At 40.0% G+C, this 17,284-nt stretch overlaps 1 protein-coding gene across 1 annotated transcript in view; it reads right to left on the minus strand.

Moving 5' to 3' along the window:
* Positions 1-17,284, minus strand: part of LOC142383713 (neural-cadherin-like) — a 371,241-nt gene that overhangs the window by 250,371 nt on the left and 103,586 nt on the right. Inside the window, exons 2-4 of the mRNA XM_075469412.1 lie at positions 12,484-12,681; positions 5,846-6,071; positions 2,095-2,299 (exon numbers count right to left, since the gene is read on the minus strand). Coding sequence (XP_075325527.1) covers positions 2,095-2,299; positions 5,846-6,071; positions 12,484-12,681 — 629 coding nt within the window. The remainder of the gene's footprint in view (positions 1-2,094; positions 2,300-5,845; positions 6,072-12,483; positions 12,682-17,284) is intronic.

A 17,284-nucleotide genomic window follows, 5' to 3' on the forward strand; every position in this document is an offset into this window, starting at 1 on the left:
CCATCCAGACAAGTCTATTAGGGTTTCACTGAAGTCAATGGTCACACTTTTAAGTTGTCTTTTTTTTTTTTTTTTCTGGCAGAAAGTGGAGTGCTGTTAACCCTGCATAATTATAAATTTATTATAGAAACAGAGGGTGAGAGGGCACTGAGATATTCTTTCATCCCCTTAGTAGACTTAAATTTTACATTTGATTGGATGCAATGATAGTGCAGGATAATTCCCATTTTCCATTTTATTGTTTTTTAAGAAAATAAACTAAAATGCCATTAAGAACATCTTAAACTCACTTTTTAGTCATTTCTGGGTGAGCGTCTGGTACTATAGTACTATATTGCAAGACATATTGTATAATGATGAACACTGCAATTAACTATTGTTTTTCTGCTGTCATTCTCCTTCTAGACTGTACTTTACACATCCCACATCCTCCTACTCCATTTTCCAAGGATGGAGCCTCAACAGAAGCCCACTACAAGCGTCTTTCCTATCATCCATCATGTTATATTCCGCCTTGATACAGCACTGGAATCTAATTCCTAAACTTTCTTCAAAAATCTTTGTACCACACACTTTTATTACAGATATTTGTACACCAATAATTTAGTGTCAACCTTTCATTTGATCTGTCCTTGAAATTGAAATGCTCTTATTTTGCTGTTTACGAGACATTGCCAGCATTCAACCTTTAAGCCACCAGCCAATAGCAATTTACAAAGTGTAGGGGAAGAAGCCGATATTTGATATAACACAGCATATAACGCAACTGACACAAGAAAATGTGACAATCAGCAAAAGTTAAACTCTAAACATGAGGTTATAGAGGCAATCAGCCATTGTAGAGAACAAGGGGACACCAAATACTAATGCTACTCATAAAAAAGGAGCAGAGGGTATGCTCCTTCTCAAAAGCAACCACCAAGTCCTGAAAATGAAATTCAATTTTAATGTCTCTACCATCTCTATGCAATATTTCATATTGAACACAACATCACAACATCTGCGTGATTCTGAATATTTATTCACTGACTTCAAGTAACATTGCTTTCATAATACAGCACACTCTCCCACACTTGGACAACACTCTCTCAAGTAAGAGGTCTATTTGTCTGTTTGCTCCGTGTCAGTGTATGTGCATCTCTAAAGCTTGGCTGGACAAAGAGGTAAACACTGTGAAACAGTTGGCAGATAAAGTGCTTAGTTCTCATGCGCCCTTTCACTCTCCCTCCTCAGTTCGCTCAGACAGTCTGCAGGTCTCTGGCACTTTAATGCTGGAACGAAAAGTCTGAATGTTGATCTTACAAACGGTAGCCAACCCCCGTGATTTAATATTAAGATTTAAGATTTTAATACCCTTTTAAAAAATCAAATAAACGAGGAGGGCACACAGAGAGCAACATCTACAAAAGCTAATGCCCAATGTTGGGACACAAACTAATCTGGAACTGCAACAAAATCTAATGTGTTTTTTTTTGCTTTTATCATTTAGAACCTTTTGACCAAGCTTTAAAGGGTTCAACTACAGATATCTTGTCTTCCTAACTGATAGAATTTCATGTCTCCACCAAAAAGAGCTTATTCGGGAGGTCTCTAAGCAGACGACTACTTTAACTGCTATATTTGATGTAGTACGATATATGCATAAAATGGGAATCAATTAATCTAAACCTACCGGTTTTTATGCAGTCTAAAAGCACATTTAGCACACTGACATTTAAGAATAGTATGACATTTTGAAACCATGTGTGGAAATTCTCTTATATATCATAACTGCTCACAGCAATTAAGGAAATGACATACAACTAAGTTAATGCACCATGTTTACAATGTCAGCCAAATATGTGTCAGTAACTTGAGATCCAGCAGATAAAAGGCAGCCATACAACCTGCAAAACAAGTTAAATTATATTTCCCTGTTGGTAGCAGACCTAAAAGGATTCAAAGAGCTGTCACACATTGACTTCAGTACTGAGTACAGACTTTGTTAGAGCTGTTGAAGCAACCTTGTAGTGTCCTTAATGTTTGCAGCATCAAAAGCAACCAGTGCATTTGACAGTGGGAATGTGACTTGGAATTCACATCAAACACACAAACCTCTGCTGCACTGCTCAGGCTTTCCTGGCCTTCGCTGGCTCGCACCAGCAGCAAGTAGCGATGTTGGTCACTCTCATAGTCGATAGAGCGGGTCAGGCTGATTTCACCCGTCTCTGCTGAAATTGAGAAGAGGCTGCTGGGGTTGATGAGGAGGCTGTAGGTGATTGGTTTCTCCTGGAAGGATACAGCACGTGTCACCAAAAAGCTGGAGAGACATGGAGGGGAAGAAAAAAAGCATACGGTTGACTAAGTGTGCAATACTTGTAATGGGATTTCTGTAGATGAGTACACAATATCAAAGAGACGTTTTCCAAATATTATTTCATGTCATCGGTGTACAGAGGAATTACCTGCAGTAGATGGTGGACCAAAAAAATTAAGTGGAGCCGTGGCATTCAGCCATTAAAAGGCTAAACTATGAGCTACTGTCTAAATGTACTTTCCAATTGTGATACACTTTTACCAATTAAATCAACATAAACAAATAGGGATGCCCATTTTACTGGTTTGTCAAATAGAGTAAAGTCAGCAGTATGACTTCCATCTGAACTGTGTGTGTGGGTGTGGGTGTGTGTGTGTGTGTGTGTGTGTGATTGTGGGTCTGCATCATTCATGTTCTGCAGATATACAAGAGCTTTAAAAAAGTATTCACCAGTTTTTACACATTTTATTAAATTGCAAAATCATTTAAGTTATTTTTAAATGTCAACACTCAACAACTCAATGACATTTTCTTTTGTCCACTCAAATGATTAAAAACTTAAAAATAACAAACCTATCAGTTATAAAACTCTTGAAGCTCATAAGTCAGTACTATCTAGGAGCTCCCTTGCGGCAATTATAATCCAAGTCCCATTGGGCAGGTCTTCACAAGATTTGTGCACCAGGATTTGGGGAATTCATCTTATTCTTTCAGTTAGAACTATTTATTTAACCTGCGAGAAAAAAAAAATTGTATTTCTTCTGTTTACTTGAGCATCCTGACCAAGGTAGGCAGCACTCACATCAGTAATAGTTATACAAGAATGCACATAATTCAATAACAGGAATATACACACAATAAATGAATATGTGTACACATCAGATTGTAGAAACATGAAAAGTGAATACACAAAAGTTGCTGTGACATAATCTTATGAAAGTTACTGAAAAGTTACTGGCGAGGGTTGTGGGGGATGAAGCACAGTATAACCCTATTTTCTATCTACTTGAATCAAGTACTGGGATGTTGATGAATGTTGCTACAACCAATTCAGATCCAGTTCAACTTTTGAACTGAAAACAAAACACAGCATTTCCCAATGCATACCTTTTAAATCACATGCCTTTTGTGCAAACTACCAGGCACCACTCCAGAATATTTCCAGATATGTGAATGCATGTCCAGCAGAGCATCTTTTCCAGGATCACTGTGTTTCGGCTGACTTTTTTTAATATAACTTCTTGTCTATCCTGCACCATCATCACACAGGTCCATCTAAAAAAAAAATGTAGGTTTATAAGCTGCAGCCCAAAAAGAATTTGAGAAAATGACATTCAGAAAATGACTTATGTTGGAAGTTTTCAAGTGTTATCATTAGTCCAAGTCATAAGAGGTCATAGAACATACCGTATATCCAGAACACAAATTCACATCAACTCCCTAATTAACCAGATAAATACCTTATTCTGAAGTAAGATCTTAACCAGGCCAATAAGGTCATATTCGCTGAAAACATTTATCAAACTTAGAGTATCCCAATCTTAGTTGCATTATGTAAACATGTTAGCACATGCCGCATCCATGTCCTCAGTGCCTTATGGCCCTGCCACCGATGGGATTTATCATGTAGGGGTAACACTTTACACTGCTAAAAATAAACTGGCAGTTGTTAATATAGGATGCAATTAGCACTGCTTAACAGTGAATACTGTTACTGAGGACTCTCTCAGTCCTGAGGCTGAGCAGACTGGAGCAACAAATATATTTTTTTTTTCGTTAAAGTCTCGTGTTTTGCATTGACAACAAATGCTGTGCTATCCCACGTGTGCTTGGCACAGAGGAGCACATGCAGCATCTAACAAAACCTGAAAAGTTTTCAATAAAAAGAACACCCGGGTGACTGGTTATGCCAGGTTCCTGGGCCTCAGTGGGCTACTGCTTACGATAGGAGAGCCTGATTACATCATGTGCAGCAGCTGTGTTGATCAACTCCACCTGGCACTGCTCGCTGAACTAACGTGCCCCATCTCTGCAGCTGAGCAAAAGCACATCCCACCACCACATGTTGATTGTTAGCCCTTTTAATGTGTGTTCCTGAGTAATTCCATAGATTTAGCCACATATTTGTCAGTGGATAGCCGAAAAAGGAAAAAGTCGGAAAAGTCGTGATCACCATCAACAAACAAGGGAAAATGAAACATGAATCTTTTCTAATCTTTTAATCTTGGTTTTGCACCAGTCTGCAAAAATTATAAAAAGGAACCAATATTAATGTGAATAAATGGTATCAATAGGTATTAACCATGATAAAATCCCCTGTCACTGTCTTAAAGTGTTGAGAACCATTTTCTGACAGACCGACACTGAAGACAGAACTGCAATCAACTAGAATGTCATACTTTTTTTTACAACCCTATGAATATAAAGACAGACGCTCCCTCTGCATTCTTCAGCTGAATGATGTAGCCCATTAAAATGTTTAACAATGTAAAACAGTTGGATTATTCTTCCATATGTCTGATTTCAGGGAGGACATCTTTCTTCGTCTGGCAATCAAAGTAAGTCTGCTGTGCAATCTGACAAATATTTGCATCTCTACATGCATCCTCACCAAATTGTTGCTTGTTGGACCAATGTACATCACATCCATGTTACAGGCCCCGTTACGTTTAATTATCTGTTGCCTTTCTAGTGTCTTTGTCCTGTAGTTACGCAAACTATTTGTGACCACTGCGTTAATTTCAAGACAGATTGTTTGGTGTTTTTAAAGTTGATGCATGTAAATATACAAATGGCATTCATTTTTACTCAGCTTTTTTTAACCACACAAATATCTAACAAAGCTGGTTTCATGAAAACATTGGTTGCACATCTAAAATGACATTAATTTAGAGCCCCATTCACACTAAAGGCTGTTAGATCTTCTGTCAGGAATCTCTTGTAATTATGTTAGAATGATAAAGATACAAAAGATTGCTAAATTACTTTTAAACTAGCTAAATTAAAATTTTTAAGAAGCTCACTCATTGTGCTGCATATTTACTGTAAATGGGCTAAATGTGTCACTCTGTTGACATAAATTCAGCAGTCTGTATAACAAAGATCTGCACTCACAGCCAGACACCTAAATAAATGCATGTATCTTGTACGACTACAATGAATATGTAGTTTAGGAACTGAGGCAATGAACATTAACAGGTTGTCATTTAGCAGATTCTTTTATCCAAAGGGACTTACAAGTGAGGAAAAGCATTCGAGCATTAAGTGCTAAATCTATTTAAGTCTACATAAATTATAGAGTATAAGTACAGAACAGGTACAGAGGTGCAAAGTAAATACAGGTTAGGTGTGCTAGAAGAGTTAGGAGAGGAGTTCTCGGATGAGTGAACACTTATAAAAGTGATGCCAGTTTGAATGTCAATCATGGCTGTGGTAGAAAGGCAATGTGTGGGAGATTTTTATAAATGTGCACAGATGTGAGTCGGAAGCAGATATAGCATTGGCCATGCATGTTTAGAATAGAAAATCAATGGATGTGTGTTAACTTACGGCTGTCCTTCAGGGGTGTTTTCTGGTATGGCGATGGTGAAGGAAGCATTGTTAAATTGTGGCGGCCGGGCTCCAGCAACCACAGAGACGACAGCAGGGACACTGCGACTACCCAGCCGGTCGGCAGCCACCACTGTCAGCAGGTACTCCCTGTCCCGCTGCAGAGGAAGCCCTGTAGTTCGAACCTGGCCACTCTTCCTGTCCACTTCAAAGCGACCATCACCACCTGCAGAATACAGAAAAAAAACACTAAATAAAAGACATCAAAACAACAAGAACAATGACGAGATAAACCAGTGCAACTGACTGGAGGTATGGGTTCAGATTAATGTTTTATATCTGTAGTTTGGAACAGTTTGGAACAGGTTCCAAACATGAAAACAAAATGTACATACAAAAATTGTGTGTGCAGTTTTTGTCTCACATGCATGAGAACTGATTAAAAAAAAAGGTGTCACAAGTGTATGTACTTCACATGTATTTCTGTGCACACAAATATTTTCACACAGTTACATCTGCTATGGTGAGGTGTAAATTAAATATATGCTCTGAGCTAGTAACAGTCAATAGCCTCTGTTACTGTTTACCAAAACAGCACATTTTGTTAAAAAATGTCTCTATTTTACCTCCAAGGGAGAGTCCCGTTTTTTTGTTCTTGTTTACATTGCCATGTCCAGTAATTCATGGTTGATTATTCCAAGGAGTGTATTGTTATGACCCCTGAAGTCATAATAGTATACATTTGTTTGGTAGTGGAAGAAAAAGGTGCTTGTGTACATGTGTAAAATGAAAATGCAAACATGCTTTAAAACTGAGAGACAGATCAGTTGTTTACATTTTTACCTCTGTTCTAACACGTGACCAATAATTTTAGACTGAATCTACACAGAGCTTAATGCATGTGGCCCCAGGTTGGGTCATATTTATCACTATGTGTCTATCCAATATTATCTATTTAGTTGAATCTATTATGTGCAACACACAAGTGGATCTGACAAGATATTGCCATGATCAAACTTGATCAGACCATGATCAGGCATTGAATGATGAGTAAAACTGATAAGATGATAAAAGGACAGAACGATTGACGTCTGTCTCATCACATACTCCACCTGCCACAGCCATTTCCCAGGTAGCATCCACAGTAAAAAAACATATTTAAAACTGATAACATTGTGCAACAGGAGGAGACTGAGAAACTTGTTTTTGTCATCAATACCTGCCAATACTGAACCCTTTGATTCATTAAACTAGCCAACCTGCAACTTTCTTATAATGGAGGCTAACAATAAACAAATTCTACAAAATATGCCAACTTGTTTTTTCTAAAGCGGCAGGTAGAAAACCACAGTCTGAAGGATATCAATAACGCAGCTACGTAGGTGGAAGAGGAGGTTCTTAGAAGGAATGCAGCTGATACTGAGGTGAATAGGCCAGTTCGAGAGAGAAATATGGAGCAGAAAGCTAGAGTTAAGTGGTCTCGGGCAAATAGCAACAAAGAATGGGAGGCAGTCAATAAAGATTTGTCGATAATATTAGATAGGTTAGGAGGAAATGCAAGCGATAGGCTTGAGAAGATGGGAGATAAAATTTACTCCTATGGTGTAGAAAGATTTGGGGTGCAAGATGGAAAGAGGGTTGAAAGAGTACATTTAGTTAAGTTTAGACAGCAAAAAGAGATGGAGAAATTGGTTAAGGGAAGAAGAAATGTAAGAAAGCAGTGGAAAAGAGCTACAGAAGACGAGAGGGAGGCAATTAATGTTTTGCACTAAGAATTGAGAAGCAGGCTAGCAATAGTCAGAAGGGCTGAATGTCTTAGGAAAAAGAGAAAGAGGAAAGAATAAGTAAGGACTGTGTTTTACAAGGACCCGATCAAGTTTGTTAGAGGGTTGTTTAACCAGGAAAAGTAAGGGCAGCTAAGCAACAAAGTCAGAGGTGGAAGAGTATCTAAGAAATACATATTCAGACCTTGAGCAGTGTAGAGTAGCAGGCCTTCCACCTGACATGGCACCATAAGAAGAGAGATAGCTCATAAGATGGATGTTAGGCCACCTAGGTGGGAGGAGGTTGAGGAGGTAGTCAGGCGTGCTAAGGCTTCGGCGGCCCCAGGGCCAAATGGAGTCCCCTGCCTGGTTTATAAAAGTGATATCCTGATATCATAAAGTTTTTGTGGAGGCAATTAAGAATAGTTTGGGAGAAAGAGTTTATTCCTAGAGCATGCTGTAGGGCAGGACATGTTCTTATTCCAAAGGAGAAAGAGTCCTGAGAGAGACCTGAGTCAGTTCAGGATGATCTCTCTCCTAAATGTAGAGGGTTAGATTTTTTTTAGTGTAGTTGCACAGAGATTAGCTAGTTATTTAGAAAAGAATAGCTTAATAGATACTACTGTGCAGAAGGCAGGAATACCAGGTTTCACAGGGTGTTTAGAGTACACTAGAATGATTTAGCATCAGATTCAGACAGCCAAGATTGAGAAAAAAGACTTGCATGTCATATTTCTGGATCTAGCAAATGCATTTGGTTTAGTGCCCTATAGCCTTATTTGGAAAGCGTTTGAGTATTTTAGAGTGCCTGTAGTTGTTGTTAACTTAGTAAGAGCATATTTTCAGGATTAGACTATGCCTAAGTACAGCAGGTTTCACAACAGGCTGGCAGAGGCTAGAAATAGGCATTATGGCAGGGTGTACGATTTCTCCATTAGCATTTACAATGGCGATAGAGATAATTATTACAGCTTCCAAGTGGGTTGTAGGTGGAGAGAGACATCAGGATGGCATACACCAATTAGGGCCTACATGGATGATATGACGTTGGTGACTACAACAGTGCCATGTATGAAGAGAATCCTAGTCATTCTCAGGTTTCTTGAGAGACTTAATAAAAATCTAAAGTGGGCTGTTGTGAAAATCAAACCTAAGTCTAGAAGTATCTCAATAAGTAGAGGGAAATGAAGTGATATAAAGTTTATAATAGATGAAGAAAAAATTCAATAATTAGGGAAAAGGCAGTAAAGAGTTTAGGCAGGTGGTACCAGGCAGACATGAATGATGGAGAGCAGGCAGTGCAGTTTCGGAAAGATGTTGCTGAGGGACTGGATAGAATAGATAAATCAGGGCTTCCAGTAAAGTTGAAGCTCTGATGTCTGCAGTTTGGATTATTTCCTAGGTTGATGTGGCCACTGGCTGTGTATGAGATTCCATTATCTGTTGCAGAAAAATTGGAAAGATTAGTTAGCTTTTACAGTAGGAAGTGGCTAGGTGTTCCTAGATGTTTAATACTGTGGCACTGTATGGGAAGGGCATACTCCAGCTCCCAGTATCTAGTCTAGTAGAGGAGTTTATATGTACTAAAGTTAGGAAAGAGCTCCTGTTAGCTGGGAGTAAAGATGTGGTAGTTAGTAAGGTGGTTCCAAACCCAACCAAGGGGAGGAAATGGAATCCAAGAATGGCAGCTCAGGAGGCAGAAGCAACTCTTAGGCATACAGAGATTGTGGGTAATGTGCAAATAGGCAGAGGAGGGTTGGAGCTTGGCCCAGGCAAACCAGCGTGGAGTAGAGCAGGTCCCAAGGAGAAGAGAAAGTTAGTTGTTGAGCAGGTTCGTAGACAGGAGGAAATGTTAAGGGGCACAAAGGCAGTGGCTCAGGCTAAGCAGGGGCAGTGGTTGAATTGCAAACGTGTAGAGAAGAAAAAGCTTAGTTGGAAAGAGCTGTGGAGTATGGAGGAACGGAGTTTTAGATTTTTGATAGGGGCAACATATGATGTATTGCCAACTCCCCAGAACCTAAAACTCTGGGTAAACGGAGACCTGTTATTTTCGTTATGTTTAGGTACTGCAACTCTAAGGCATATTTTGTCAGGTTGTAAAGTTGGTCTGTCACAAGGCCGGTATACGTGGTGACATAACCAAGTATTAAGAAGCTTAGCTGCAGGTATTGAAGATAAACAAAGGCTTTAGGAGAGATTAAGCTGAAGAGAGTGGTAATTCAGTTTGTTCAAGAGGGGGAGAAAGTTAATAAGACAATAATGGAGGCAAGGCAGCATTGAGGATGCTTGTGATTAGGAGACGCAGGTAGATTTAGGAAATAAGCTTGTTATTCCCAAGGAAATAGCCTCTACAAATCTAAGGCCTGATATGATATTGTGATCTAGGAGTAGAATGAGAGTCTATTTAATAGAGCTGACTGTTCCTTGGGAGGAATTAGTAGCAGAAGCATATGAAAGGAAAAAGCTTAGGTATGTAGAGTTGGGGGCAGAAGCAGAGCAGCGAGGATGGAAAGTTAGGATATGTTCAGTGGAAGTAGGATGTAGAGGATTTGTTGCAAAGTCTGCTGTGCCATTGTTGAGGGTGCTGGATATAAGTGGACAGAGTGTGAGGAAAATGGTGAAGGAAGTGTCAGATGAGGCAGTAAAGTCCAGTCAGTGGATTTGGATTAGAAGAAGCAATAGTAGCTGGGGCCCAGCAGGGGGAGCACTTAGGGTAAACAAATTCTTGGCAGAAATCCAGGATGTATTTAAGTTGAGTGTGTGGCCAATGTGAGCCTTTTGAAACCAGGCGGCCATTCAGGTGAGTTGGCCTGTATGCCCTCGTATTTGCTGGCATTTTTAGTGATTGTAGGACTGTTTAGGTGAGTTTGTCTGCTGAATCTGCTAGTGTGTATTGTACTGCCTCCACCTCTGGCACCCTCTATACTTTCAATACCCCCCACCCGAACCAGGGTTTGAATCCCATTCCTACTTATCTTTACCTCTTCTATTTCTACCCCCTACCCGAACCAGGGTTTGTATCCCCATCCCGCTATGACTCGGTGCAGTTGATGAGAGGCTGGTGTAGCTTGAGGTTGTGGGGAAAAAAACATGGTTATTATGGTGTGAGGAGTAGTGATGGCTGGCATTAGGGGAGTGACTCTGGAAGCCAGCACGCAGTGACAGTGATCACTGTCTAGCCTCCTGGAGGTGTTGTGGGTCCAACTAGAAGAAACAATGTTGAAAGGAGGTTACCACCTGATGACCCCAATGACATGTTGGTCAGCACTGCTCACTGATCTTTATAGGGATTATAGGGAATTATTCAGAATCTGGTCCATTTTTTTCTTTAGCACAAGTTTCTTGTGTTTATCTTAAATTTTCCAAACTGTAGGACAAATTAAGATGAGCAACAACTTTTTGATCTATTGTACAGGGTTACAGAAGGAATCACAGAAAAAAATATATATATGTATACATCTATCTCTCTCTATATATATATATATATACATACATATATAGTGTATACAATTTCTTTAGCTGCATTAATGACAAAAACAAATGCAAGCACACACCTAATTGGCCAACCACTTTATTAAAACCCAGAAAATATATGGCACTATCATGTAGAAATATGTCTAAAATGATGTTGCAATAATAAAAACCAAACTTGGCATTGGTTATTTATCTTCCGTGTGGGCACCTCTCCCAAGCAAACCTTACTCCGGGTTGAAGATATTATTTAACATGTGTAACTATATATATTCATGCAGGAATGGGCCTTGAAACTGAATATCATTTGATGTGAGATATGAGAGACTAATTTGAACAAGCAGGTCAATGACAAAGGTTAACCTGATCAATCATGTTGCAGTCCTCTACTTACAAAGCCTTGTTAGATTATAGGATCGAGGTGATTAGACTTTTTAAAATGACATGTTTAAATATGAGAGAAAGAAAGAGCTTCTGATATCCTGAAATTATCAAATACCACCATTTTGTAAATGTTTGCTGAATGTGTTCTTTTCTCAATTCTAAGATGCTTTATCTGTATCTGTCATTAGCTGGTAGATGTTCCCAGTTAATGACAGATACAAATAAAGAGTTAATGTCCTACCCTGCTAAGGAATAACCTTTAAAGGAAGGTTTAATAGGAACATTAACTTTTGAGGTTATTAAGATGTGAAATTCTAAAAGCATGACGAATACCACTGACAAATTTATGATTTTTAGATGAAAAAAATCCTCCAACATAGGGGTACGCCTATTACACAACAGTGCATTAAGACAACTGATAAAACATAAACTCAAAAGAAGCAACCAAAACACCATGGGATATGTGATTTACCCTTAGATGAGTAAAACATCATTTCTTAACATCCTATCTGTAAAGTTTACTCTAGACACCAACAGAGATGTTTATGTTCTTCTTTCTTGTCAGTTTATTCTCATGCATCCTCAGGAGGAAAATTGGAAGATCATCTCTTTGACAAATTCAAAAACAGGCACACAATATCATTACATGGCAGACAATAATAAAAGCAATTATTTTGCATAGTGGAGAAAAGAATGGCTTCAAGGCAGAAAATTGCTTGTGTAGAAAATACTGGAACTGCAGCTGCTTATTTCAAGTGACAAAGATTTGACGAGATTGGACCGTGTCTCACTGAAAATATTATGACTGATGTTATCTATCTTGACCACTATGGAACACTAATTAAAACCTGTAAAGTTGTAAATATTCTGTGGTTGAAAGTCTCGAGCTTAAGCCTTAATAGTGACTGGCTGACATGTCAAAGCTTTAATTTTAAACTATTGCAAGCATTTTGATTTGCCATAGCAGAAGTCAACCCGCTTCATTTCTGAACATGCAGGACATAAAGAGAAGCAACCTACCATCTGACAGAAAGTACTCCACTTCGCCATTGTTGCCTTCGTCCCCATCCTGAGCGTAGAGTTTGTACACCAACGAACCGGCAGGAGCATCAGATGAAACCACCGCCAGGTAGGGAGCAGGAACCATGTGCCACTCTGGGATGTTGTCATTTACATCAGTCACAGTCAACTCCACTCTGACCAAGTACCACTCTGATCCTGGGAAGCAAAGGAAAGAAGAGGGACATTTTTAGAGGGTTGATTGTGCTGGCTGACAAACAAATGAAAGCTTTGTTTTGTGAGGGGGGGGGGGGGGGGTTAAGAAGCATCCTCATTTTAATACAGCCTTTACCTACAAGTTTCTGCTTCTTCTGATTACAATTAAAAGATTTGAAAAGTTTTATTATCATTACAACCGAACCAACAGTTTCTACCTTACTCTGCCAGCAGTAGTCTAGGAGTCCAAGAGCTCTATTTATGCAGAAGTTAAACACAAATAGCAAGTGTTGGTTGTGTATCCCCCTCACACCCAAAAAAGTAAGTGTTGCAATTTTTTTTTTCTCAATGCAACATTTTTTTTTTTTCGTCGTTTTTTTTTTCGTCAGAAAAACTTTTTATTTACTTTTTATTGAATGTTAATGGACAACAGTATCTATTGCCCACCAAATAAGTCTTTCATACATCAACTTTTCTATCATTTTGATGAGAGGAACAAGAAAATAAAAAAAAAATAAATAAATAAATAAAAAAAAATTATTTACGATGAAAAGCAGTTTATAGCTTTACTTTTTCTTTATATTGCATTACAAGAGTTATGTTAACATTGAACATGAAAAACCATTGCAAACTGTTGCTTGAACTATTTTTTGGTTTAGGCATTTTGTAGATTTTATGCCTTTTTCAGTCATTTTTAGTCATATTATGATTGATACAGCAAAAAAGCAGTTTCTTCTTGGTTACACACAGATAAATGTCATACATCATGCATTTCACAAAAAGTTTGCTATTGCAGCCTGCATTTCTGCATGTTGATGCATTTGTTGCGTCAACATTGCTGACAAATGGATTGAACTATACTTTTTATACCACTCTGGGGATGTGGCTTCACAGATCTTCTCGTGTGGAGGAGGCTCTTCTTCTTCATCATCAGTGCTTGTCATATCACATCCTTGCATGCACCAGATCGTGCCTGAGAAATCAATTTCCCAGCTAAAATTCAATGCACTCAAGGATGCTCTACCTGTTTCCCTGACGCCTGGCTATCTATCTGATGTACAATGGATCCAACTGTTTGTGGCAGACCGGTATAAAAAAAGAAATTGAGCAATATGCAGAGAGTCCACTTTCTGCTGCTGCCTGACATCTGATAGAAACTGAGCATGTAATCGCACATATCCACTTTTCCCATTTTGGTATTGTACTCATACACAACTGCAGGTCTGGAAAGACTGATGTGATGCTTTTCCTTACTGGTGCACCTAGTGCAGCTGCTTTGTGGTTCTATCCCAAGGGCCCTAGAAGCCATGAGAATTGGCTTGTTGTCTTGCCATTTTGTCACTGCAAGTTCCAATGGTTTTCTTATGATCATTTCCCTTCTGCTGCATCTGATGATCACTGACCATACCCTAGCAACTTTATACATAAAGCACATTAAATAAACCAAAGCTGAAAAAACTAGATCTTTTAAATCATTGTCCAATTAAAAACCCAGTAAGTAGGGTTTTAGCCTAGATTTGAAGAGGCCCAGGTCAGAAATAAGACGCAGCTTGAAGGGGAGCTTATTCCAGAGCCTGGGAGCAGCAATGGGAAAAAAGGCTCAGAAACCCCAGTGTTTGTATTTTGACCTGGGCACTTCCAGCAAAAATTGATTTGTTGACCTATGAGCTCTACCAGGATTGCGGACTGTTAAAAGCTTGGATAAATATGATGGGGTGATGCCGTTTAGAGCTTTAAAAACAAACATTGAAAGTTTAAAATCAATTCTATAAAGGACAGGAAGCCAATGGAGGGAGTTAAGAACAGGAATGATATACACACATCTGTTAGTGTTGGTTAAAAGTCGGGCAGCAGCGTTTTGCAAACGTTGAAGGCGACTGAGAGAAGAAAGGGCAGTAGCTACAGGTAAGTTGGAATTCCTGACAGAAGCGGAGATAAGTTTTTTATGTCCATCATTATCAAATTTAACTAGGTTATGGCCAGGTGGTTGACCAGCAGAGACTTGTTTCTTTGAATGAACAGTCAAAAACAGCACAAAAACCAACAAATCGAGGAGCGCCAGACAAGCAGCCACATACACTATATTGCCAAAAGTATTCACTCACCCATCCAAATAATCAAATTTAGGTGTTCCAATCACTTCCATGGCTACATGTGTATAAATTCAAGAACCTAGGCATGCAGACTGCTTCTACAAACATTTGTGAAAGAATCGGTCGCTCTCTGGAGCTCAGTGAATTCTAGCGTGGTAACGTGATAGGATGCCACCTGTGCAACAAGTCCAGGCGTGAAATATCCTCAGGGTCGCCAACTTTCCACCGAGTCAATCACTACAGACTTTCAAACTTTACATGGCCTACAGATAAGCTCAAGAACAATGCGTAGAGAGCTTCATGGAATGGGTTTCCATGGCCGAGCAGCTGCATCCAAGCCATACATCACCAAGTGCAGGGGATGGCCCCTTCCTGTTCCAACATGACTGCGCACCAGTGCACAAAGCAAAGTCCATAAAGACATGGATGAGCGAGTTTGGTGTGGAAGAATTTGACTGGCCTGCACAGATTCCTGATCTCAACAGTCCGATAAAACACCTTTGGGATGAATTAGGGCGGAGATTGCTTGTCAGGCCTTCTCGTCCAACATCAGTGTCTGACCTCACAAATGCGCTTCTGGAAGAATGGTCAAAAATTCCCATAAACACACTCCTAAACCTTATGGAAAGCATGCCCAGAAGAGTTGAAGCTATTACAGCTGGAAAAGGTGGGCCAACATCATGTTAAACCCTATGGATTAAGAATGGGAAGTCACTTCCCAGATGAGCGAATAGTTATGGCAATATAGTGTACACGTAGGTACCATCTTGATCATCATCATCGTGAATTCACTTGACATTTTTGCCTTACATTCTTGCTGGAATCATTTTTTTTAATCACAGGTCCTGTTTCAGAAAGATTCTTTGGCTGTAGGACATCAAGTAATTTGGCTGAGGTGAAGCCCCTTTCAAAGTAAAGCACTACATCTCCTCCAAATTCTAGCTTTTCATCTTTGAATGTGTTTTTTTCCTGCATAGACCTTAAAGTCCAACACTAAGCCATTTGGACTGGCAGGAACATAGACTTTCAGCCCAGTTTGATTTGGTTTCCCGGAGACAAGCTTATGTACAGGACAATGAACAGTAAAATGAATCAATGAATCACACCGTCTGAGTGTGACCCTGGACGACCGACTGTCGTTCTCGCCAAACATCGCATCAGTGACCTGTTCCTGCCGATTCCTCCTCTACAACATCCGGAGGATTCGCCCCTTCCTCACCGACAAGGCAGCACAGGTGCTCATCCAGGCTCTTGTCATCTCCCGCCTGGACTACTGCAACTCCCTCCTTGCTGGCGCCCCGGCTTCTGCCATCAGACCTCTGGAGCTGGTTCAGAAAGCTGCTGCTCGCCTGGTGTTCAACCTCCCCATGTTCTCCCACACCACTCCCCTTCTCCGCTCTCTACACTGGCTCCCTGTAGCTGCTCGCATCCAGTGTAAGACTCTGGTGCTAGCCTACAGGGCAGTGGAAGGAACAGCTCCTTCATACCTCCAGGCTATGGTCAAGCCCTACACCCCCGCCCGACCACTTCGCTCTGCGGCCACCAGGCGCCTGGCTGCCCCGTCACTCAGCGGTCCCTGCGCACGATCGACACGGTCACGGCTTTTCTCTGTTCTGGCACCCCGATGGTGGAACGATCTCCCGACTGATATCAGGACAGCTGAGTCGCTGCCCATCTTTCGCCGCAGGCTGAAAACCCATCTCTTCAGGAAACACTACCCTGATCCGCCCTCTTAGGACATCACCTGACATTTGTTTCCTAAATTGTCTTTGTTTTCTAAATTATCTTCCCATTTGTCTAGTACCTAACTTACCGCACTTACTCTAGCAGTTATTTAGCTAGTTATGCTCTTAGCTGTTTGGTTTTGGAAGGAAATGCACTTATGATTTCTTGTGACCTGAAGTTCTTCTGCCTACCGATGTGGAACACACTTATTGTAAGTCGCTTTGGATAAAAGCGTCTGCAAAATGACTGTAATGTAATGTAATGAATCATTTATTCATCTACAGACACATATCTTGGTAGTTTATGACAACCTTGTAGATTCTTTTAAGCAGAGGTATTCTGCATATCATTTTAAATAATTATTTTCATCCCCCTCAGACACATCAAGATAATTTGTAACTTTGAGTGAGCTTTGAACTTTGATGAAAATGTATTCCTGGCATGTATTTCTAGCATAGGTATTTCAAAGTACAGAACTTCTCTCAGGATACACGGACCATTTCACCCAGTATTACAAAATGTGTTTCTGAACAGGATTACCAACCATGTCTTTAAACATACTAGTCGGTATGGCAGCCATTTTGGAAAGACAGATCCTCTGTTTCATTAGATCAGGGCTACCCAAATCCGATCCTCGAGGGCCGACGTCCTGCAGGTTTCAGATGTTTCCCTGCTTCAACACAGCTGATTCATATGAAATGGAGCTCTTCAATAGGTTGTTAAACCAGCTGATGAAGCATCGATCTGAATCAGGTGTGATGGAGCAGGGAAACATCCAAAACCTGCAG

This window comes from Odontesthes bonariensis, chromosome 1 (assembly GCF_027942865.1).
Source record: "Odontesthes bonariensis isolate fOdoBon6 chromosome 1, fOdoBon6.hap1, whole genome shotgun sequence".
NCBI classification, from domain to species: Eukaryota; Metazoa; Chordata; class Actinopteri; order Atheriniformes; family Atherinopsidae; genus Odontesthes; species Odontesthes bonariensis.